At 43.0% G+C, this 24,007-nt stretch overlaps 1 protein-coding gene across 1 annotated transcript in view; it reads left to right on the forward strand.

Moving 5' to 3' along the window:
* Positions 1 to 24,007, forward strand: part of ABCA13 (ATP binding cassette subfamily A member 13) — a 256,616-nt gene that overhangs the window by 144,584 nt on the left and 88,025 nt on the right. The window contains exons 38-41 of the mRNA XM_066629193.1: positions 837 to 923; positions 4,573 to 4,725; positions 13,289 to 13,376; positions 19,666 to 19,774. Coding sequence (XP_066485290.1) covers positions 837 to 923; positions 4,573 to 4,725; positions 13,289 to 13,376; positions 19,666 to 19,774 — 437 coding nt within the window. The remainder of the gene's footprint in view (positions 1 to 836; positions 924 to 4,572; positions 4,726 to 13,288; positions 13,377 to 19,665; positions 19,775 to 24,007) is intronic.

The following is a 24,007-nucleotide window of genomic DNA, read 5'->3' on the forward strand; positions in this document are numbered from 1 at the left end:
CGGAGACTTTGAAAACCGCAGACCTAAACTCTGGTCAGCAACTAGACAATGGGAGGGCTGTTCTGAGGGGCAAATAGAGGGTATTAATCCAAACTCCTCCCCCACACCTAGTGAAATGCCAGGAAGACTCCCTGCCACCTTCAGCAATCTCTACATTTACTTCTCTTGCTTTTGGTTTCTTAACTGGAAAGGGCCACTCACTACTTTCTAGATACCAGATTTGGCCCTGGGTCTTCCAGCTTTAGCTGCCCCCCCCCCCATTGCTGATCTCTACCCAAAAATTTGTTTTATTATTTATTTAAAAATGTTTTTATACCACTTTTCCATAGAAACTGGGCAGGAGAGTGCAGGCCGGAGGGCAGATTGGGCTGACAAGGGGGCAGGGACAGTTGCAGAGGCTGCCACTGTATCCTATCCCCCTTCCAAAGCTGTAGAGTCTGAAATGGGTCTCTTCTGTTCTGCGTCTGCTAAATAGTGGGAGAAAGACCCATTGGGGCTTCTGGAGCTGTACACGGGGTAAGGGAACCGAAGTTCCCTTACCACAGTGAGACCTCCAGCTGCTTCCCTGGCCCCATAAGATACAGTGGTGTCAATTTCAGTGCTGCTGTACCGTGGGGCAGTGGGGAAGCATAGGATTGGGCTCGTAGGCTGTGATTCTATCTTACTCACCAGAAACAAACACCTCTAGTATTAGGTACTTTAAAATGCAGTCAACAATATCATATGAACAGTAAAAAAGTAAAAACCATAAAAGGAGCATTAAAACTCGTAAACAGTGACTCAAAAAGATAACTACCTTACATGTGTGTTTTTTTCCCCTTATATTCATTTCTTAGCAGTAGCCAAGGTGATAACCTTTCTCACATGCTGTTGCGGTACTTTGCAGATGAGGATGACATGTGTGTGCATTCAAGACACAACAAGTAAGTGAGAACAATTCAGTTTGTGTGTGCTGTATTGCACGAAGGTAGCCTAGAATTTTCTTAAAATAGTTTTTAAAAATTACTAATTTAGCAGGGGAGATTGCAAGGGAGGGGGAAGATAAACAGTAATTACAAATTGCATTTCATGCTTCATAACATTTTATGTTAGTATGCTAATTATTAGCCATTAATCAAATTGCTATTAGCAATTAGGTGGCTACTTAGGTATATTCTTTATTGCTTGTCAAGGGCTGCTTCATGCTTTGCTTAGTAAGTATAAATTTAAATGATACCATCTCCAAAAATTACAGATTGAATTACATGTACTCCTGTAAATTTTGCTTCTTGCGTTGTTCATATCATTGTAAGTCTGTGTTGGCTTTCTTTTAAAAAATAATCCTGTAGTGATTTACTTCCGTGGGCTGCATCCGGCCTTATGTTTGACACCTCTGCTCTCGGGAACTGGTCTTATAAATGAAAACTGCACCTGTTCTCTAGATCTTTTCAATAAAACTTATATTCTTTTTGGAAACTTGTCTCTTGTCTACCGGTTGCCTCATTAGAGGCACTTTGTAGTTGTTCACTCTGCGATTCAGTCAATGGCCCCATAACAGACATTCACTGTGTCACCTCTTCCTTGGCAACTGAGCCTAAATCCCCCCAATTTGGTCTTAATTCCGGACTGGACAACCTGAATCCAAGATAGTAGATTTGCACATGCAGTAGCAGACGTGAGTGTGTAGGAGTAGTGTTGGTAACAGTACCTGTTGGAGAAAGGCAGGATGTAGGTCTATTCAATAAATAAGTAAACAAACATGTTTTGAAGGTGAAGGGGAGAATTTGACAATAAAGCTGCTGTTTTGGGCAGCAGTCGTGTTTCTCTTATGGCACAATCCTTATCTAGACGGACACCAGCACAGAGACCTCTGCATCAGTCTAGGGTGTCACAAGCACTCTGTGATGCCTGGCACGTAAACAGTGCCGATGGGAAGGCCTGCACCATCCTGCCAGCACTAAATCCAAAAGGAGTGCCTGATACAGCAGGTAAGCTCCCACCGGGCAGTGCAGAGGGTGGGGGTATATCAGAGTGGGGGAGGATTCGGCCCAGGAGTGGGGGCAAGATTGGCTGCACTGGCACATGCTGAATCCAATCTCCCTTCCTGGGTCTGGAAGCTCAGCATAGGGTTTCTTGGACTTGTGCTGGCTATTTGGCAGGCTCAGATCCAAATAGCCCTATTATGTATGCTGGAGCTTTACACAGGGTAAGGAGACAAATGTCCCCTTACCCCAAAGAGACAAATGTCCCCTTACCCCAAAGAGACCTCCAGCCTGCTCCTTCCCAGTGCTGGATCCAGCGTGGGCCAAGCAGCCCCGCTTCTCTGGAGTTGGCTAGGATTGTGCTTCCTGTGTGTAGTTCAACCCACATGGAGAAAGCTAAACTAGAATAATCCTCCCTGAAGAGTTGTCTAAATGAGTAATTGTTCCCCATAAACTCCAAACACATATTTGCTCAGGGGCAGTCTGAAAGGGGGGTAAGCTTTGTGGAAAGAGATACTTTCACTTTAAAAAACTTGCTTAAAGCGAGGACTCTGTATCTCTGAGTGTGATGCCATGTAGTCAGCTTTATTTACCTGCATGTCAGTATCACAGAGCAGATTCAGAGTTGGTGAGACCAATGCTTACTGCCTTCATTTTGAATGCATAAAAACATTTGTCCTTGCTTCCATCACACAAAGTTAATTGGTACAGGGTGGGAGAGGGAGAACTGTGGATACAGGATATGTGGATGGGGGAGGCATACCTGTATATCGCATTACAGCCAGACTGCATCTTATGTGGACTTGTGCAAATTCAACTCCATGCACATGGCAAACATAAAACAAACGTCAAAAAACAACAATTTAAATAAGGCAGGTAATTCCGCCCTTCACTCCACTTGCTAGATACATGCCCCAGAGTGATCAGGAAATTAGAGAATGGAGCTGCAGTGCGCTCTGTTGGTCTGTTTTTGTCTGTCTCTTGTAATTTTTAAAGGAACAGTATATATTTTTCTGATGTAAGGGATTTTCAAGGCAATACAGTACAGGCACTCCATTTTAGCTTTTAGGCGCTGACTCTGGAACATAACCCTTGTGTAAGACGTAGCTGACTGTATGTCTCTGCTTGTTTCTAATTTCTACATGCTGGCTTCATAGTTGTGATGAGCAGTTACGACTTGGACACTTGAGCATATTGTGAACAAAATCTGAATCATTTAACAGCAGGAGAGTTGTGGATATGACTGACTGTAGTTAAAACAAAAAGAATGAAGACAAGCAAAACATTTTCAGACAGGTGAACCTGATCTGGCAGCATCCTCAGGGCCTTTGGACCAGCTGTACCATCCTTCTCCAGGGTTGAGCTCTGCAAATGAAATTGTTGAGCAAGTTTGCAGCAGAATCAGGCTGTACATAGCGCAGATTGGCTGCCACCGTATTATGTCATTAAGAAGGCTTCCTCCCCAAATCCACAGAGCATTTCTGCACTTTAAAAATAATTTGGGTTTTTTTAAAATTAATGTGGTGCTGAAGAAACAAATAGATGGATAAACCCATGTGCAACTGTCTGATTTTTTTTTTTTAATAGATAATGTGCCTGAAGCAGATGGCAGGGAGGCAGACTCACAGCTGGACCAGTGTCCAATTCACTGGTATTACATCTGTAAATCAAATTGCAAAGGCTGGGGGGAAGCCAGGCTCTTGCCATAAGCTGTGAGACCTGTTGCAAGCTCTCTATTTGGCTTCCATTTTCACCCCTATGGTACAGTGATTGCATTATTACCATGCATGACTACTATCAAATCGTATTGTTTATTTTGTATTGATTCTCCATGGTGTTTCTCTTTACAGCATTAGAATAAATAGTTTGTGCTGGCAAACCACTCCTGGTTCAAAACAGGAATCTTTGCCTTGGTGTGGATGTGCAGTGGGCCAAGAGGTATGCAAATTTGCTTTCCTTGGGGAAAAATGAGCTGTTGGATGGAACATTAACATTACTGGAGATTTCATTCTGTTTTCTGTTGTTATCACTCTGCTGATCTGCCTTTTATGGAGTGACTCCATCAGTTCACTCATAGCCCAATCCTATGCATATCTACTCAGAAGTAAGTCCCATTAGAATCAATGGCGCCTACTTCCAGGAAAGTGTGGATAGGATTGGGCTGTTAGTCCAGTACTGTCTGTGCCAGCTGGCAGTAGATCACTGCCTGAGATCCTTTTAACAAGAGATGCTAGGGAATGAGTCTAAACATTCTCTATACCACAGTTGTTTTCCACCCTTGATCTGTGGCTCTTCTGCCTCACATCCAGAGATGTTTTAAATTTAGAGGCAGTAGAGAATGAATCTAGAACTCTAGGCATGCACTCTTGTGACTGAACTATGAGCCACAACATTTTCAGCCCTGGGTGTTCCAATCAAATTGAAGACATCTGGGCTTTTGAAGCTGAACACCATCCTGAAGTTACCTTATGATGTGGCTTCTCTGCCCCAGCCCACTTCCATTCTTTGTTTTGAGCAACAATTTCCTGTTGTGTTTGTCAAGTGAGAGAATACTAATACATTAATAGACATGCTAGTGTGGTATTTCTCCCCTTCACCATTTGCTTACCAGTCCTCTTTGGACTCCAAATCAATTTTTTTCCCAGATGTGTCCACCACTAAATATATCTGCTCCATATTTGCGGAACAAGAAAGGACATACCTTGTACAACTTCTCAGGCCTCAATGTTGAAGAATATATAATCAGACCTTCAGACAAAACAAGGTATTTTTGAATATTCTGTAGAATTGTTCAACTACTGCACAAATGTTTGGACATTTTTTATCATTATTATTATGAAAAATATGCATAGCCAGCCAGATGTCAGTGGCTGAATTTGGCATGTTGAATAAGGTCCTTCCCAAGAACCTTGGTTGTTCACAGATATTTTTTGTAATATGTGTGCTTTCTATAGCTGGTGTGTAGTAATTTTATTTATATCCAGGATGTTAGGTGTTCTGCAAAGTCTTCTGGCATTGTGCCTAGAACTTTGACAATGATTGGTAAAATTTTAGCACCATCATCATAATTATTATTAAGCATTATGTAGTCATCTATAGCATGTGTGCAATATTTTATGTTTCAGAATCTTATTACTCAGATTTGATATTTAGTTAATACTGGGGTAGAATCATAGAATGTTAGTGGGAAGGTACTTTGGATGTCATCTAGTCCAACTGCCTTCTCAGTATAGGTGACTTCAATATCCCTAAGAAATGGCCATCCAATCTCTACTTGAAAACATCAAATGAGGTCTAGCTTTAGATCTACTTTTCTGTAGTTTCAATGCATTGGTTGTAGTCCTGGCCTCAGGAACCTCAGAAAGTTAGTCCTTTCCTCCTCCTTCATGACAGCGCTTCAGATACTTAACAGTGGATATCATATCACTCCTTCTCTTCTCCAGGCTAAACATACCGTAGTTTAGTTACCATACCATAGTTAACTGTTTCTCATAGGACTTTGTTCCAGACCCCTCACCATTGTAGTTTTCCTCCTCTGAATTTGCTCCAGCCAATCAATGTCTCCTTTAAAACATGGTGCCCAAAACTACATGCAGTACCCCAAGGGAGATCTGTTTAGGTCAATATGAAGTGGAATTACTACATCTGGTGCCTTTGCTTGTTTTGCAGCCACATCATACTGCTGGCTCATGTTCAGCTTATGGTCCACTAAGACACGTAGATCTTTTTTACACATGCTGCTACTGCCAAGTCAGATTTCTCCCATCCTGTACTTGTACCTTTGATGGTGGTTTTTTTTTTTGTCTCATCATGTGAGAATTTAAGATTTATCTCAATTGAATTTCATTTGGTTGATCTGGGCATGATCATCAAATTTGCCAAGACTATTTTGAATCCTAATTCAGTCTTTGTAACTATCTACCCCCGCTTTGTGTCAGCTGCAAATTTGATACGCATTCCCTTTATGCCATTATAGTGATCATAGATGGTCTTGAAACTAAGGGCATGCCTACATAATTTGGTGGTGAAAGCAGGGCTGTAGCTAGGAGGGCAGGGGGGTTTCCCCCCCCCTGAGCCAGCAGTTTGCCCCCCAGGCATTTTTTCCACACTTGTCATGTAAGTGTGGTTGAATGTCCTCCAATTTAGCTCCTGTTCCTTAAGAGCCCAGCCCCTCCCTGCAGGCAGCCTCCTCCAATCAGCTCAGGCTGCTGATGCTTAGTAACTCACCTGAGGGGCCAATCATATCAACCTGCTGATAGTCACAGGACACCAGAGAGGCGGGCATGAAAAAGCCTGGAGGGAATGTGCTCAGTGCCTTCAATCACCTTCCTGGGAGCTGAGTGGCTGTGCAGGCACTTTGCAGGACCCTGGAGGCTGCTGCTGAGTGACTTTGGCATTGTTTGGGGGTGAACAGGCAGGAAGTTTTGGATGGGCCATTTCTGCTGTTTGGGTCTGGTAGGGCCTTTCTCTTTGGGAGGGGGGAGAGGAAAGCAAGGATCTGGCCTCTAAGATTTTGAATCTTTCCTAGAGATCTCAAAGTTTGTTTTTTTTATGGGTATTGGATATATATACCACCAAACAGGCACTTACTCTGAAGAACCTGAGTGCAAAAGAATTAGTGTTGAAATCTTCCAACATGGACCATTTTGTTGTCAGTAAGGCAATTAATGAGAAGACTCATGATGATTTAGCACGAGTAGGAGAGCCTATTAAACAAATTAAACTTGGTAAATATCCAAAGAACAAAGATGGCAGATCATTCAGATCAGAGTGGTTTCAACATTTTAAGTGGTTGGAATATTCTTCAAAACTAGATGCTGCATTTTGTGTGTCACCAATTTGTTCCATTTACTAAAGAGCCAGCTTACATAAAAAAGGGATTTAGCAATTGGAAGACTGCATTAGATAAAACTAAATCAGGATTTTTCAAGCATGCTTCATCTGAGACCCACATGCAGGCTATGTTAATGTGGTCTGAACCAAAGAACTGATTCAAACACATCTGTTTCAACTCTAATTAATGACAATGTGCTTGAAAAACATAGGTATTACATTTCAAGCATTGTTGAAATCATTCAGTTTCTTGTAGCTAATGAGCTTCCAATGAGGGGAATATACAACACTGAAGAACATGTGGAGGAAAGTTTATTTAAAAACCTTTTCAAATATACCCTCAAAAAGGACCCAAACCTAGCTGAATCTTATAAAATTATTCTAAAGAATGCCACTTACCAATCTCCAGAAATTCAAATGAAATACCGTATTTTTCGCTCCATAAGACGCACCTGACCATAAGACGCACCTAGTTTTTAGAGGAGGAAAACAGGAAAAAAATATTCTGAACCAAACAGTGTAATAAAATATTTAATAAACTATAACAGAATAACATTTGAACCATGTAAAGTGAACAGCAGTCAACAGTGGCATTAAGAACCATTATCACTCTCATTAACAAATGGAGAGACTTAAAGGTTTGAGTACTCTAGTTTTCTGGAAACCCCAAGAACTCATCATCATTAGAGTCAGAGTTTATGAAGCTCACAAAAGCAGGTGCACACAAATAGGGGATCACATTATCTTTCTGCTACAATGATGTTCTGCCAAATCCCAATCCATTGGGCCTTGTGCCCGCTTAAGGCTGATCAGTCCCCCTTGTGCAACTCACCAGTGCAGCAAGCAAAAGTGAGTCCAGTTCCAGTACACAGATGCCAAGTAAATCAGTCCCATCAATCAGAGTTGCCAAATCAGAGTCCAGAACCAATAAGCCAAATTACAGTCCAAGGTCAGTCAAATCCATCAGGGTATCCAAGTCCAGTCACAATCCACAGTCAGATTCCAAATTCAATAAACCCAGTCAGTCTCCTCTCCTGCCTCCAACCTGCACTCCTTCAAAACCCACAAACCCTTTCTGCCTCAGGTACTCCTTATATCCCTGAGGGCCCTATTGCCTTCCAGTGGCTGCAGCTGTGCAGCACACTCTGCTGAATGCCCAGGCCTTACCCTTAAAGGGGCCACTGCTGACACCACATCTACCTCCTCGCCAGATCTTCTGTGATTCCAATACAAATGAACAAGTGGAAAGTCCAACCACAACTTGAATTCTAAAGACACAACAAACCTCTGGATTTATGGTGAGAGCCTTACCTGGGGCTTGTGCAATAAGCAAACACTGGCATTCTGACCAAGGAGACAGTTTTTTCTTTGTGATGGGGGGGGGGGCTTACATTCAGATGCTGGATGAGGTGAGTGAAAGTGCCCCTCCCCTGCTGTGTGAGTGTGTGTGGGGGGGGCAGAGCATCTGTGTGTGTGTAAGAGAAGGGGGCAGCCTGTGTGTGTGAGAGAGGGGGGAAAGTGTTTGTGTTGCAGAGAAGTTGTGATGCTCCAGGCTTGGGGTGGGGGGAAAGAGAAGCTGTGATGCTCCAGGCTTTGGGGGGGGGAGAGATAAGCTGTGATGCTCCAGGCTTGGGGGGAGAGAGGATGTGATGCTCCAGGCTTGGGGTGGGGGGGGAAAGAGAGGCTGTGATGCTCCAGGCTTGGGGGGGGAGAGAGGCTTTCCTGGGAGTAAGCCCCCCTGACTCTAATGGGACTTACTTCAGAGTAGGCATGCACAGGATTGGGCAGCTAGACTGCCACCCCACCCACGCTTTCCTGGGAGTGAGCCCCACTGACTCTGAGACTTACTTCTGAGTAGCCTCTGACTGCCCGGGGAAGCAGAGCAGAGCGAGGGGGTGGGGCCAGGGCTGGGGCGGAGTTTTTTCCCCCCCAGTATTTGCTCCATAAGACGCACACACTTCTCCCCCCCCTTTTTGGGGGAAAAAGTGCGTCTTATGGAGCGAAAAATACGGTAGTTAAAGTAATGACTGATCTCATTCGAGAGGAAGTTTCCAGTGACATAAAGAATGCAGATGTCCCATTTTTTCTGTCTTGGAGGATGGAACAAAAGACAAAAATTGAAGAGAAAATATAGCAATTGCTACTATATATGTTAAAGATGGTGAAATTTATGAATCCATGCTATCCATAGAGACAACAACTGCTTTGGATGCTAAGAATTTTACAAACACAACTTTAGATACGTTCCGAAGGTATGGTTTAAATCCTAACAATTTGTTGTGTCAATGTTATGATGGAGCATCGGTTATGAGTGGTAAGAAAGGTGGTGTCCAGGCATTAATTAAAAAAAAAAACTGAAGAAAGAAATTCTATATGTCCATTGTTTTAACCACAGGCTACATTTAGTTGTAGTTAAAGCAGTTGAAGTTGTGCCAATGGTGAGGAAATTTTTTGGACAATGTGTGGAATTATACAACTTTTTGTCCCGTGGGGTAGTAGCTGCTGAGTATGAAGGCAAAACTCTTTCTCGTCTGCTGGAACAGAGATGGTCAGGACATCTTCAGGTGTGTAGGACAATTTTTGAAGAATACAAACATATATCAGAAACTCTTAAACTAATATCAATAAATCATGGAAAAAGATTTGCTGGGGAAGATGTGGTTCTTAGCACTGGTCTCCATCTTATAATGTGGAAGCAAGAGTTTAGATTTTGTCTAGTGGTAATGAAAAATATTTTGGAAATTCTTTCTCCAGTAGATAAGGGACTCCAAAGTCATGACATTTCCTTGGAGCAGGCCTATAACTTAATTCAAGCTACAAAAAGTTCACTAGAAGACTTAAGAAACAGTGAGACTTTGAAATAAGTTCTGCAGCAAACATCAAAACTGGCTAAAGAGGAAGAAGTAAAAATGCCAAGGAAAAGGAAATTTAATTTCTTACTTGATGATTATGTGGTGTCTGAAACAACAGGTAACAGAGCATCATGTAGTGACACCCACAGTAAGCATGCTTCTGACTTTTTTGAAATTCTGGATGTAGTGCTAGCCGAAATAAAAAGAAGATTCCATGACAATGAAGAGATTCTTCAGGCAATAATCTGAATAATCTGAATAATCTGGGCAGGAGGTCTGGTCTAGAGGGTAGAGCCTCCATTTGCCTGAAGATTAACATCCACAAGGTCGCCAGTTCGAGGCCACCGGCACCGTGCGACCTTGAAGCAGCCGGCAAGCTGCAGCTGAGCTGTTCCATCTGCTCGGAGCGTGGGAGGATGGAGGCCAGAATGTGAAACCAGATCGGAGTGTAACATCTTGAATGTGGTGGTTCTTGAAAGAGAGAACCTTCTTTCAATTTGTAAAAATCCCTGCGTGGATTTAATAAGCCTGCCTGTGTAAACCGCCTTGAATAAAGTCTTGAATAAAGACCAAGAAAGGCGGTATATAAATACTGTATATTATTATTATATTATTATTATTAATTGCAGCAGAAAATTTATATGATGAAATTGGTAGGGTTAATTATCTAAAAAATTTCAATATTACCATTTCAAGTAATGAAGAAATGAAAGCAGTAAAACATTTCCTTGAGAAGAACAAAATTGAAAAACGAAATTTCTTCAGTGAAATATAAACACCGGAGTGCCTTTGAAGATTGTTACAGTATGTTAGCGGCTGTAAGAACTTTTGCATGTAGCACAGCAGTTTGTGAATCGACCTTCTCAGTGCTTACAAGAATTAACAGACCTCAAAGACTATCAATGTCTCACTCAAGAATGGCTAATTTAGTATACCTAGCTTTTGGGCTAAAGAGAACCAAGAATTTAAGTGTGGGAAAGGTTCTAAGAAGATTCAATTCTCAGAAAGATAGAAGAATTCAGCTCTACTAGGTCGTTTCAAATCTTCTGTACCTTGCCTTTTAAAAGTAATGAATAATATAAAAAACTAATGTTCCATGGTGTTGCTATATTTTACTTCAATATCTTTCCTCTTGCTTTTAGGTAAAGCAGATTTACTTTTGTCATCAGCAAATGAAAGGCTTTCAATAGAAGTATCATGTATTGATGATACATGATACCATGTATCATAGTGATATGTTTTACTTTTGCAGTGTTGCAAGTCTGTGTATTGCTCTGGTGTCCAAAATGAAAGGACAAGTTGCATGTTATTTCTATGTAGACAAATAGATTTTACATTGCATACAGAGATGCATTTATTCTATGCTGATCATTGTTAGATTGCTTTACAGATAATGAATGCATCTTTTAAAAAAAAAAAAAAACACCCCAAAATATTTCCTCCTAATGAAATTTGGGTTAGTTATGGGTCTTTGATGTTTCTTCATACTTATCCTTCATTTTGCACACCAGTATAGATACCTGACATAATTGTCCCGCCTGAAAAAATGGTCCGTCCCCCCCCCCCCCCAGAATCCTGGCTGCGGGCCTGGGTGAAAGATAACTAAGGCAAAAGTTAAGGTGTGCCAAAGTTTACTAAAAAGTGCTCGAAAACAAAAAAGGGGGGAAGGGTTAAACTGGGACAAGAGGGATTAGTAGGGAGGCAAGTAAAAGGGTACAGGCAGGTTAAACCATGGTTGAAGGCTGTGGCTGAGAATGGCTCTCTATAGCCTGAACCTGAATCTAAGGACATGGTATGAAAGCACTTCAACCACCTGTAGCAAGGGAACGAATCTATCGCATCAAACAAATTCTCCTTGACCATGACGTCAAACCTCCTAAGGAGATTGGTACAGGACAGAGAGATTTTCCTTGTTCTGGGGGCTTGTCGGATCAGTAAAGTGAGTCTGTAGCAGAGTGCTGAGTTTGATCTCAGGATCTGATCTGAGTTTGATCTATTACAAAAGCCCCCCCCCCCCCACGCACGTGCACAACTCATGGAAGAGAAACAGATAGAATAACTAGGTGTGCAGTCCGGTTGACCTCACTAGGCAAAGAAGAGGAAAGGTAATGGGCATTTGGGGTCCTTGAGACCGCTGCACTGCAGACCAAGTTTACCTCTCCTGTTTTGCAACAATTGGGAGCGGGTTGTTGAAGCGGGTTGTGGCAGCAAGGGGTTGACCGAACAAATCTCCCTAGACAAAGAGGGTCTCAAATGCATATAGAGGACTCCTAAGCAAGCCCTGAACATGCTTAGAAGGGAATAGCCTTTCAAGGAAAGGCAAGGATTTGAGCTGCTTTTCTTCCCAGGAGAGAGAGAGAGAGAGAGAGAGAGAGAGAGAGAGAGAGAGATGGCCAAAGAAGTTTGGCTCACCAGTCTATTCTGGTTTCAACAATTTGATAATGCTCAAGGAGAAAGGGAAGAAGGCAGAAAAGAGAGGGGTTTATGGGTGACGGTTGGCATGGTGATTCTCAATAGAGGCTAGAATTGAGGTGACTTGTTGCAGCACCTTCATGTTAATGATCCACACCCAGCAAGGTAAGATGCTGTTGGTGGGATGAAGAACACAAGGCTCTGAAGTCAAGGGTTTTTATACATTTTCGCCCAATAGAATCCTATGTGATTCTTAGGTGAGGTGACTCAATTAGGAGGTAGAATTGCATACCTTAGTTTTGGAAATGATCCAGCAGCCATCCAACAGCTACCATATCCTGGGAGGCAAGACAAAGGCAGAACCCAACTTGCCCTTGGGCCGGTGCAAGTCCCTTGTGCCAACTCGGGACTCTTGCAAGTGTGCACGTTTGTGCTGACTTGGGAGTTGGGGAGGCTAGTTCAAGGGCATGCCTCCCTGTGCCAACGCAGGCTCCAGGCCCAGTAAGTTTGCACCAGCCTTTCCATGCTGGTGCAGGGGTCTGGGGGTGTGTAGGGAGGGCGGGGAACAGGATGTGGTGTTTTGAGGTCCAGGGGGGGTAGGCGGTGGGTGGGTGGGGAGTGGGAGGTGGGACCAGGATCCGGCACTTATGTCAGATCCTAGCCCTGTTCCCAGACAGCCTGGGGCAGCTCCGTGCTGCTCAGATTTACACCACCATGTGTGGCCTGTTTCGGTGGCGCAGATCTGAGTAGCCCCTTTGGGGTTGCTGCAGCATGATGCAAGGTAAGGAGAATTATTTCCCCTTGCCTCAGTCCTAGCCAGCCCCCAAACTTGCGCTGGATTCACCATGGGCTCACCACCCAACTGCAAGTTAGGATAGCGCTGTGAGCTTCATCATGAGGTTGGTGAGGACCATAGGGGGTGTGAAAAAGTTCCTTTGTTTTTCAAAAGGTGTTTTTTTTAATCAGCTCAGGAGTTTTTTTTGTTGTTTTTGGCATTCCTTGCCAGCCTCAGTTCATTCTGTACTCAAGACTTCCTGATATCATCCCTGCAGGTGCAGACTGTACTTGTGTACTATTTCTTTGATAACTGTTTCTCCTTCTACTTCTTGTACATGTTGAACCAATAGTATTGACATAAGGCCATTCTTCATATCTTTCCCCACCCTGCTAAGAAATCTATCACTGTTGATGAATAGTATGCTCTGCTGTCATTTTCTTCCACTTTTCCAGATATGGAGGTTGGTCTTTTGATGGGAGATTATCTGCTGAACCTCAAAGCATGAAGGTCAAACTGTCACATCATAAATCTTTGGCTAAGGTAAGCTCTGTGTATTCAGAATGCTGCCCAATTTGTACTGATGCTCAGATTCCTCTTTAAATTAAAAGCTGCACTGGTCACTGTAGTAAACATCTAGTATCCACTCATTTCCAAATACAAAAGTTATAATAGTTGCATCTTGCCAGTAGTCTTGGGTTCAGAAGCATACAGCTATGTTCCCTAGGTTTTTCAGCACAACTTTTAGTTTGTTTTCAAATAAAATACTCCTTTAAATGTGGGAGTTTTTTAGTTGTTGTTTTTGCACTAGAACACAGAAGGGCTATAGCTCCATGGCAGAACACATATGTCACATGCAGAAGATCCCAAGTTCATTGGTTGTTTTTCCTTGAAAGGATCTCAATGCCAAGAAAGAGCTCTGCCTGTGTCTTGGAGACCTGCTGTCAGTCAGAAGGAGCAACAGTGAGCTAGATGAACTAATGACTTGCTAGATCCATATACAGGCCTGCGCTGCTTAGCAACCGTTTGCTTAACGACAGATCGCATATATGATGGTGGTCAAAGCACAACAACGTTGCTCTTAATGAGGCAATCGCGTCTCCCATAGCCTGCAGCAGAGTGTCTGTTTACACAACAGAGAGAATCTTAATGCAAAGAAGAGGCAATCTATCTCCAGCAGCCTGTGCAGCCAGCTAGTGTCTAGCAGGGAGTATCTGTTTACACAACAAAGGCAATCATTTGGACTGAATGTTCACTGAACATATCCCCATGGTTAGGTGGCGCACACCTGTATATCAACATATCTGTACTATTTATTTTTCTTATTTTTATACTGCCCTTCTTCCAAGGATCCCAGGATGGTGTACGTAGTTCCTCCCCTCCTTTTTTTCTCATAACAGCCCTGTGAGGTAAGTGAAGCTGAAAGACAGTGACTGATCAAGGTCACCCAGGAAGTTTCGTGGCTGAGCGGTGATTCAAACTTGGATCTTCCAGGTCTCCCAAACCACTAAGCCATCCTGGCTCTCTCTCTCTCTCTCTCTCTCTCTCTCTCTCTCTCTCTCTCTCTCTCTCTCTCTCTCTCTCACTCACTCTCCCCCCCCCCCAGTAAGGTGCTTTATAGATATGGAATAGAGCAGGCAGTAAAACCTATTCTTGACTTAAACAAACACCAAGCAACAATGAAATAAGATTCGCAAGACCAAACTCCTGTGTTCAGGTAAAGCTTCAGAAATAATATAAAATCTTTAAATACAGATGAGGGAAGTTGTTTGGTGGACCTTCCCATGCAGTAAATTCCAAACAGGTACAATGACAAAAAAGTACCTGCCCTGCACCCCCGCTGTTTCGATTTCCATAAACAAAGGGGCATGGAGCAAGGACATATCAGTTGGTCTCGAAGGATACGGAGGGAGAAGGTATTTCCATGAAGACTAGATCTGTGCCCAGCATGGCTGATTAGATCTGCCCAGGAGGGACTGGCCGAGTGGACAGAGAGGGTAGTAAATTATCTTTGGGGGAGGGAGTGCTGCCACTGGCATTAAAGTAAGCAGTGGTTCGCTGCCTCCTGACAAAGCCCCCTCTGGACCTCTCTGTATTAAACTATTGACCAGTCTCGAGCCTCCCATTCCTGAGCAAAGTGGTTGAGCGGGTGATGGCATCTCAGCTCCAGAGGGCTCTGGACGAAGCAGGTTATTTAGATCCTTTTCAGTCTGGCTTCAGGCCAGGCTTCGGGACCGAGACGGCCTTGGTTGCCTTGGTGGATGACCAACACCAGGGACTGGACAGAGGTAGTACATCCTTGCTAGTCCTTTTGAACCTATCAGCAGCTTTCAACAGCATCGACCATGGTGTCCTTCTGGGATGGTTGACCGAATTGGGGATTGGGGGCACTGTCTTGTGGTGGTTCTGCTCCTTCTTGGCCGACAGATCCCAGATGGTGGTCCTGGAGGACTCCTGTTTGGCAGCTTGGCCTTTGGGGTGTGGGGTATCAGAGGGTTCTATATCGTCCCCCATGTTATTTAATACCTACATGAAACTGCTGGGAGAGGTCATCCGGGGATTTGGAGTTGGGTGCCATCCATATGCTGATGACACTCAGCTCTCTCTCCACTGGAGACCAGGGTGGCTGTCTCTGTCCTGGAACTCTACCTGGAGGCTGTTGAGATCTGGATAAGGTCAAACAAACTGAAACTAAATCCCAACAAGACAGAGGTCCTCTTGGTTACAATAATCTAATCTTGATGTCACCAAGGCATGGCCATGATCCTATTGAGGCAGGTATGGCTGCAGCTGGCACACCAGCTGAAACTGGGCAAAAACATTCAGGGCGTCCAGCAACCTGGACGTCCAGAAGTAGCTGTGAGTCCAGGATGACCCCCAAGCTGCGAACCTGCTGTTTCAGGGGGAGTGCAACCCCCTTCAGAGCAAAGAGGTAGTCCAGCACCAGTATCATGGATTTCTGAACCAAGAGGACCTCTGTCTTTTGACAACCACTTGACTTGAGGTGGTTTTATTCCACAAAGTAAAACCACCGGTCTCCAGCAACCACATAAACATTCTGTACTAACTGTAACTTCCAGACTGTCTTCAAGGGCACTAGACATTTATTTAATGTTTTTATTGATGTCTCTTACTGCTTTTTAAACCCATCCATGCTGAGCTGCACCTGCCAAACTTCCATAAAATGATTAAAGGTATAGGCACTCTGTCCTCCATTGTATTTGGTCACCCTGGTCCAGTGTGGTTGGTGGGTTGCTTCAGGAAAAAGGGTCTTCCGATTTATAGCTCTGGTTAATATAGATGCCTAGACCCCCTTTTTCTATTGTTGCCATCCCGGGATGGCTGCTCTCACATATCTCCCAAGAAAATATGTAGCATCTGGGTAGATTGTATGATTATGTACCACGTAACAACATGCTATGTAGCCACATGATCCATCCTAAAAATGTACATGGAACCTGAATGCATTTCCAGGAGTGGTGCAAATGTTGTTGTCAATCACATATATATGGGGATTAGCGTGTGTTTTCTGCCTAGTCAGTTTGCAGTGAGTAATCGATAACTTCTGTTCCTTGATTTTGCATCTTCTGCAACAAACACAGCTAGTGTAGCCAGGACCGTGGACGAGTGTGTTTGGAACATTCAGAATCAGCATCAGGGAGGAGAAGGATTTCTTTTTAAGTCTAGCCACCGTGAGTAGATAGGCTGATAGATCACCTGTAGGCCTGGCCATGTGTGGCAGTTGTTAGATGTCAATATCATTGGTACTAGAGATGTATGAAGTCCCACCCACCCCTTGGGAAACCCTTTCAGAATTATTTTAGTTCTCTACAGAATTTCTACAATTATTTCTTTTGAGCAGGGCCCTCCACTGCTGGGTTCAATTTTATTTAGTTAAATTTGGTAGCAGTTCTTCCAGTTACCCACATGTGAAAGAGGACACAGGATAACAGCTAAGTGTAATGTTTTAGAGCCAAATTCTATCCAACTTTCCAGCATGGATGCAGCCATGCCAGTGGGGGGAGGGGGGCAGGCAGTCATGGAGGGCTCCTTAAGGTAAGGGAACATTTGTTCCCTTACCCCGGGCCTCATTGTGGCTGCATCTGCACTGGAAAGTTGGATAAGTCTGGGTCCTTAGTTACAGAAGAAAACAGTCCTCTCAATCTTCCTGAGTCTCCAGTTCTCCTCCTTTCCCCACCTTGTAATATCTTATGTTTGACAATCATTTCATTCTCTGTATTTTGTTCTCTAAAATGACTTTCGTCCTTGATCTGGACAGATGGGAAATGAAGTTGGCGTGGGCAGCGATCTGTTATTTCTTTCTGATTATAAGAGGCTTTTAAAAAAATGACTGTACCTACAAACAATTTTGAATTGTTTTGGCATGACCTGCGTATTTGCTTTTGTCAGTATCTTTAATAACTTTGGCACAACTCCCATATTATCAGTGCAACAATAAATTATAGTTACACTGTTATTGAATGAGCTTCCTTTTTTTTTTTCTTCTCTCAGCAGAACACAATTGTGCATTAGACTTAAAAAGGGCACAGTATAATCTAAAATACTGCCTGGGACTGACTTTTGACTGATGTAGTATCAAATTATGGCATTAACCTTTTGATAATTAACGACCACGCTTCTGCTTTGACCTTTAGGACCTGTAAGCGTGATGGTGAAAGTACCATTTACCCAGACTTTTATGAAGAAAAGTGGGAAATTAGAATATGAGAGAGCTGCAGTATGATTCATTACTATCTAGAAGGCCCCTGACCGGAGTTTTACAAATTATCCCTTTCTGTTGCACAATGAGTCAGTTTGCACATTTTTACTGCAATTTGAAAATAATTGAGAAACCCGGTTGCCTATGTGCAGGATAGCAGCAGATATTGAGAGCAGATTCACAGATGTTTTTCATCAATTCAAGCCTACATTTTTTTCCCATTTATTTAAACCCATTTTTGTTCGTCTGTCTTCTGACTTATGGCCCAATCATATTGTCTAGTAGTGCTGGTGGGGCACATGCTCCTTCAGTTTGTGCTGTCGCAAAAGCACATAGGCCAGGAGTGCTGACCAGAAGGCCAGAGCCTTCCTGCTAGCACCAGCGGTCACACAGATGCCAATTGGAGCAAGTAAGTCTAGCGCAGGGCAGGGGAAGGGCGGGAGGGGTAGAATGGGGTGGTTGGGTGGATTGGGTCCAGGAGGAGGGTTCAGTGGTGCTGGTGTGTGCCATATCCTATCCCCCTTCCCAATTCTGATCCACCACTACAGATCAACTTGAACTTGCACCAATGATAGCGCTGGTGCGTTTGTGTTGAACCATTGCAGCTGCTGGGGCTTATCCAGGGGCAAGGGGACAAATGTCCCTTTACCCCCCAATGGTATAGCTAAGGGATCTGGCACCAGGGGGCAAAAAAAATGTATCACACCCCCTGGGGGGCTGGATGCCCAGTACATCCCACCCTGAAGATGTCTAGCAGGTGATACGTGGCATGGGGAGACCTGCTGGAGGCTTTAGAAAGGCACTTCTGGTTTTCGGTAAAACCTTCTGAGACCTGAGGAAGCTGTGTGCCATGCTCCTCAGTAAACCATTTTAAAAACTGTACAAATGTATGCAGAACTATGAAAATGTAGAAATGTAGAATGTTTCATTTTGTGAAAGGGTTACATGTAGTGGTAACAGGTCAGATAAATACACTTCTCATACTTTATTATATATGTAGGAATTTTTTTAAGCATGCAGCTTGTACGTATCTCAATTTATTGCACCATAATGCTGTGTCATAATGCTGTGTCATAATGCCTTTCCCAGTTTGAAGAGACACTTTGCCAACAGTCTGAGGCTAAGAGGCAAAGAAGGAAGGCCCATAGCCAGGGAGACAGACCAGGGACAGACTGCACTTGCTCCCTGTGTGGAAGGGATTGTCACTCCCGGATTGGCCTTTTCAGCCACACTAGACGCTGTGCCAGAACCACCTTTCAGAGCGCGATACCATAGTCTTTCGAGACTGAAGGTTGCCAATACAATGCTGTGTGTGTTTACTCAGAAGTATGTCCCAGTTTGTTCAGTGGTGCTTAATCCCAAGTAATGTGCTTAGGATTGTCGTCCAAATCTCTTTTCTAAAAATATTATGCAACGCAATGTCCAATGAAACATGAGAGAGAGCATGTATTGTTCAGTTGGCAACCTACTTTCCCTGTTTCACTAGTCTGTCTCCATTCATGATGGGCAATTGGCCTCAGTACTTTGGGTGTTTTCTGGGAGGGTAGGAAAGCCAGCCCCCATCACTGATGTTTGGTGGGCGGCAGTTTTCATGGTGCATGTTTCTGCATTTCACTCTTCTGAAAACTGTCACCTAAAACCAGCACCATTTTCTGTCCCGGAGTCCACTTGGGACATCATGCTTACAGTTGATTCTTACAGAGTTTAGAATGCACACAGGCCAGGATCCAAAGGTCTCTTTGAGATGTTCTATGCGTATACTAGGGCTTTCCAGACTTCCCATTCCCACTGTAGTGTTCTACCTCCCACCATTCCTGCAGAATTGAGTTCCTCCATAGCAACACTTGATGCAACACAAATGACGGCAAGTAGAAATTCAAAAGTATTGTAAGCATGTGAATGGGAACTTTTAGATCCCAGCCAGAGATCTTAGTCAGATTCTTATTTGTTGGTACGCAGATTCTTTTTCTTGCCTGATTTTTCTCTCTTCCTGCCTGATTAGTACAATATCTTCAGAGTAGTGTTTGGTTGATAATAAACTTGGGTCCTGAAGATATAGTATTGTGGATTGGATGTTCAGGCCATCCTGATATTAACTGCTTCATCTTTTAGGTCTGGTACAATCAGAAAGGATTCCATTCCTTGCCTTCTTACTTAAACCAGCTAAACAACTTTATTCTATGGGAGAATCTTCCTTCAGATATGGACTGGAAACAGTATGGTATGGCCACAATATTTTACACACTTGTCTCTTTTTTAAAAGTATTTATTGGGTTTTTATAAAAATAACCTTCAAAATACAAATGGAAGGATATGTGGTTTTAATTGAATTGTTGTACATTGTCTCAATCTATTTGAAAGACACCTTATAAATCTTGCAAATGAATGAATAAAATTGTAAAGACCAAAAAGTGCAGTAATTTTAACAGCACGTATCACATAGAAAAAAACTGGAGTAGTCCATGTTTGCCACTGATCACTTACAGAAGTTATATTAATAGCTAGTAAAAGGAGAAAAGAGGAAGTTCTGTCTTTGAATGAATGGTTTAATAAGCTCCTGTCTATTGCCAATATGGTCAGACTGCTAATTTCGTTTGGGAGACGGAAATGATGGGTATGTTTTCCAGATCTGTTTCATGTGAATGCATTGCTTTTTAAACCAATTTGTGGATAATTAACCTGAAAAAACAGCAACTTCTGTATGCTTAACCCTTGGTCGAAGCCAAAATTTTCTCTATCAATCTGATGTTGGGGTCAAATGTATTTGAAGAAAGTCATTTTTAAAAATCCTGGTATTAAGCACAAAACCATTCACAAGTTTTAAAAAAAAAAATTATTGAGACCTTTCCTTTTTCACTGGAACAATATACTAGTTTGTTCATGTACCAGTAGGGGCCAATGATACCCCACAATGTAAAATTCAGAAGCAATAGGAAATAGGCAACCTCAGTCAGCAAACCTATTAGCTTCTACAATGTGACTTGTAAGGACACTACTTAGTCATCCCCCCCAAAGTTTGACACCTACAGCCCAAACCTAACTAAATTCCCTCCCTGCTAACACAGCCATGCCACCAGAGCACACACTGCATCCTGCAGGGTGGGGGAGGGGCAATCCTGGAGGTCTCCTCCAAATAAAGGACTGCTTGTTCCTTTGCGCACGTATAAGCCCTCACTGCCCTGCTGGGTTTACTTGGACCCACACCAGTGCTGCTGCTGGCGCAGTTTGAGTAGACTCAGGAAGGTGGTTTGAGGCCAAGAAGAGGGATAGGATATAGGCGTATTGCCCCCACTTCCCAGCCTGGATTCAACCCCTCCCCACTCCAGTCTCTGCCCTGTTCCTCCCCCTGTCTTTGCCCTTTTCCGCCCACCCCTGTCTCCCACTTGCCCCCTGCACTGACTTACCAGCTCTCGGTGCCATTGGTGGACCGCTAACGTTGCTCACTGTTTGTAACCATGTCCCAACCTCACTGAAAGGTGTGTCACATTTTGCTGCAGGCATAAAACGTGCTGCACTGCCAGGCAGTGAGTTCTGGTGGTGCAGCCCAATAGAATTGGGCTACTAAAGTGCTAAGGAGAATTTTTTTTTTAGCTAAATCCACATTTGTATGGTTCTGGACTGATTGTTTACAAAGATCCCGCAGGGAAATCTTCAAAGGCAACTTTTGCAGAGAGGTTTACGTAAACAGAGAAAAGTAGTTCACATAAACATTCTTGATTGAGAAGCGCTATCAAGTTTGCCCTCAGGAGAGGTGAGATGGGTGACTTGCAAATTTGCAGAAGAACCCCAAAAGCCATACTGGAAACTATTTGTCAGCATGAATTCTGCACATAGCTTGATGAAAGAAACAGTTTTGCTCAGTCACAAGGAAGGTTTTACTTTTAAAAATTTAGTTTTTGTAAGGGGTTTTTGTAAGCCTAAGGGGTACCCCATGTCCACTTGTTGTGTTATTAAGAAAAGTGAAAATGTTGTCTATTTTGAAAATAGACTTAGGGTGCAATCCCATGTACATTTATTGGGAGTAAATGTCAGAATGCCAATGCAAGGGAGGGCACCAGGATACAGGTCTCTTGTTGCCTTGTGTGCTTCCTGGGGCATTTGGTGGGCCGCTGTGAGATACAGGAAGCTGGACTAGATGGGCCTATGGTCTGATCCAGTGGGGCTGTTCTTATATAAATCACATTGAATTCAACAGAATTTTGGATTGTCAGACATACTTAGATTTGTGCTGTTGGGCTGCAATTCTGTACACCTGGAAGTAAGTCTCATTACATTCAATGGAGTCTACTTCTGAGCAGACATGCATAGGCTTGCACTGAAAATATTGGATCACCTTTCATGCTCTTTTCTTACAAAAAATGTCTATATTAAGTTCTGGTCTAAGCATCTGTAAAGATGCTTAGTGTAACTAAAGAGTAACTATCAAGAGTGACTTGCTTATCTGGGTGCTCTAGAGCCTTGTGCGGTGCTCCCCAGTGCTTGGAAAGCCTTCTGAGCATCCAGAGGCCCTTAAATGGTACTTCTGGAAAATCAGAAGTAGCGTTTAAAGGGTCCTCCGGAGGCTCAGAAGGCTTTTTGAGCACTCCGGGACACCGTGCAGCACCTCACTGCCTGGTACCACATGACTCCCTGACTCTAAAGCCAGGAATGCCACTGTGCCCTAAGGATAGTCCCTAGGGAGTGGTTTCATGGAATCACAGTACAATGATGTATAATTATAGGGGTGATTGCTGCCAATATACTGATGAACTACAGCAGGGGTCTCCAAACTTTTCAACACGAAGACCACATTGCATATCTGACACAGTGCTGAGGGCCGGAAAATTAATACATTTAATTATAAATAATAAATAAATGCATTGGGGTGGAGGAGGAGGGAATGAATTTTGAAAAGGAAAAATTAATTTTGGGAGAACTTGCTTTCAGTATTTGTTGGATAGACAGGACCGATTCGCCAGTAGTTTGATCAGGGTAGTGAGTGTATCTGAAACTCCTTCTCTCAGGTTTGTGTTGTTATTTTGGGGAGCTGAGAATCAGGCAGAAGTTACTCTTGCGTTGCCCCCCTACGCACACACACAGCCTACCTAGCTCGCTTGGTCGGTCTCTCTTTCTCTCTCTCTCTCTTCCTTCTGGGGCAATCTTCAGGAAAGCCTCTTCAACAGAAACATCTCTCCACACAAGGCTCTGCATTCCTGGCCCATTAGCAGGTTGCTGTGGACCAGAACAGTCAAGCTTCCACAACACTTGCCGTGGGCCGGATCGAAACCTCCCTTGGGCTGAATGTGGCCCCTGGGCTGGAGTTTGGAGCCCTATGAACACATGACCTATGAATGCAAATCAGAACACAGATGGATTGTTGAAGTTATGTAGAATAAAATAACTGCATTTTGCTTTCTTAGAGAAAAATGCAGGGATTTAACTGGTGGAGATCTGCAGAAGTATTGTTTTGCTTATGAGCTCTAAGAATACCATTGAGAACTGAGTGATTGATGTCTACTTATGCCTTGCAAAATGGAGCTGATATATTGATTTTTAGTGTGCTTCAGAAAGAAACATGCATATAATTACCATAAAATTTTAATGCCAATTATATTTTGCTAACAAAGCAGTAAAAATAACATGGTATTGTCAAATAAGCAAGGGATTAGAGCCTAACACTTGTTCTTTGAAACAATAAGTTTCAAATTCAGATATCTGAATTCTTAGCATAACTGATATACTTGGTTTCTGGACTGTGACCATAACTGAAGTGGTGATTGCCACACCGGCTCAGCAGTGGGAGAAATAGTTCCTATAGGACAACGTACATAATAATCAGGTGTTTGATGCTAGGTTTGATATCTTTTTTCCTCCATCTCCATGCTCACCCATGCTAATGGCTACTGATTGAATGGACTAATAACAATTTGCAGTAGCGATCACCACCATTTACTTGTGTCTTGCAGGTACTGGGTACAAGTACAATACAAAAAATTAGTTATCAGCTCTTAAACAGTCTAGACTTATTAAAAATTAAATTGTTCACAAGAAAATTAAGAAACATGAAAATTAACTTCCTTATCTACTCATCAAATCCATAGATTATTTGGCTCATTTTCCCCTCGGTGTGCCAGAAGTCCATGAATGGTTTCCAATTATCCATAAAAGTTTTTACTGACTTGTCTTTAATAACAATTGTAAGTTTATCCATTATCCATCAAAACCTCTTCCTCCTGACATTGATCCTGTTGTATATCTTCTAATCTTCCCTCTTGTCCTCTTAAGTCCTCCTGTTCTTCTTTAAATTTCTGCATAAAGTCTCTTGCCTTTTGGATCATATCCAGCCAGTAGATTTTTTTGTTGTCTATAAACTTGATCAACTTCTGAGCCAAAGATTTGTTCTGTTTGTAAATACCAAGCTAGGACCTGTACCATTTGTTGTCTCAAAGCTTCTCCAGCTTCTCCGAAATTCTTT

Source organism: Tiliqua scincoides, chromosome 5 (assembly GCF_035046505.1).
Source record: "Tiliqua scincoides isolate rTilSci1 chromosome 5, rTilSci1.hap2, whole genome shotgun sequence".
In the NCBI taxonomy this organism is placed as follows: Eukaryota; Metazoa; Chordata; class Lepidosauria; order Squamata; family Scincidae; genus Tiliqua; species Tiliqua scincoides.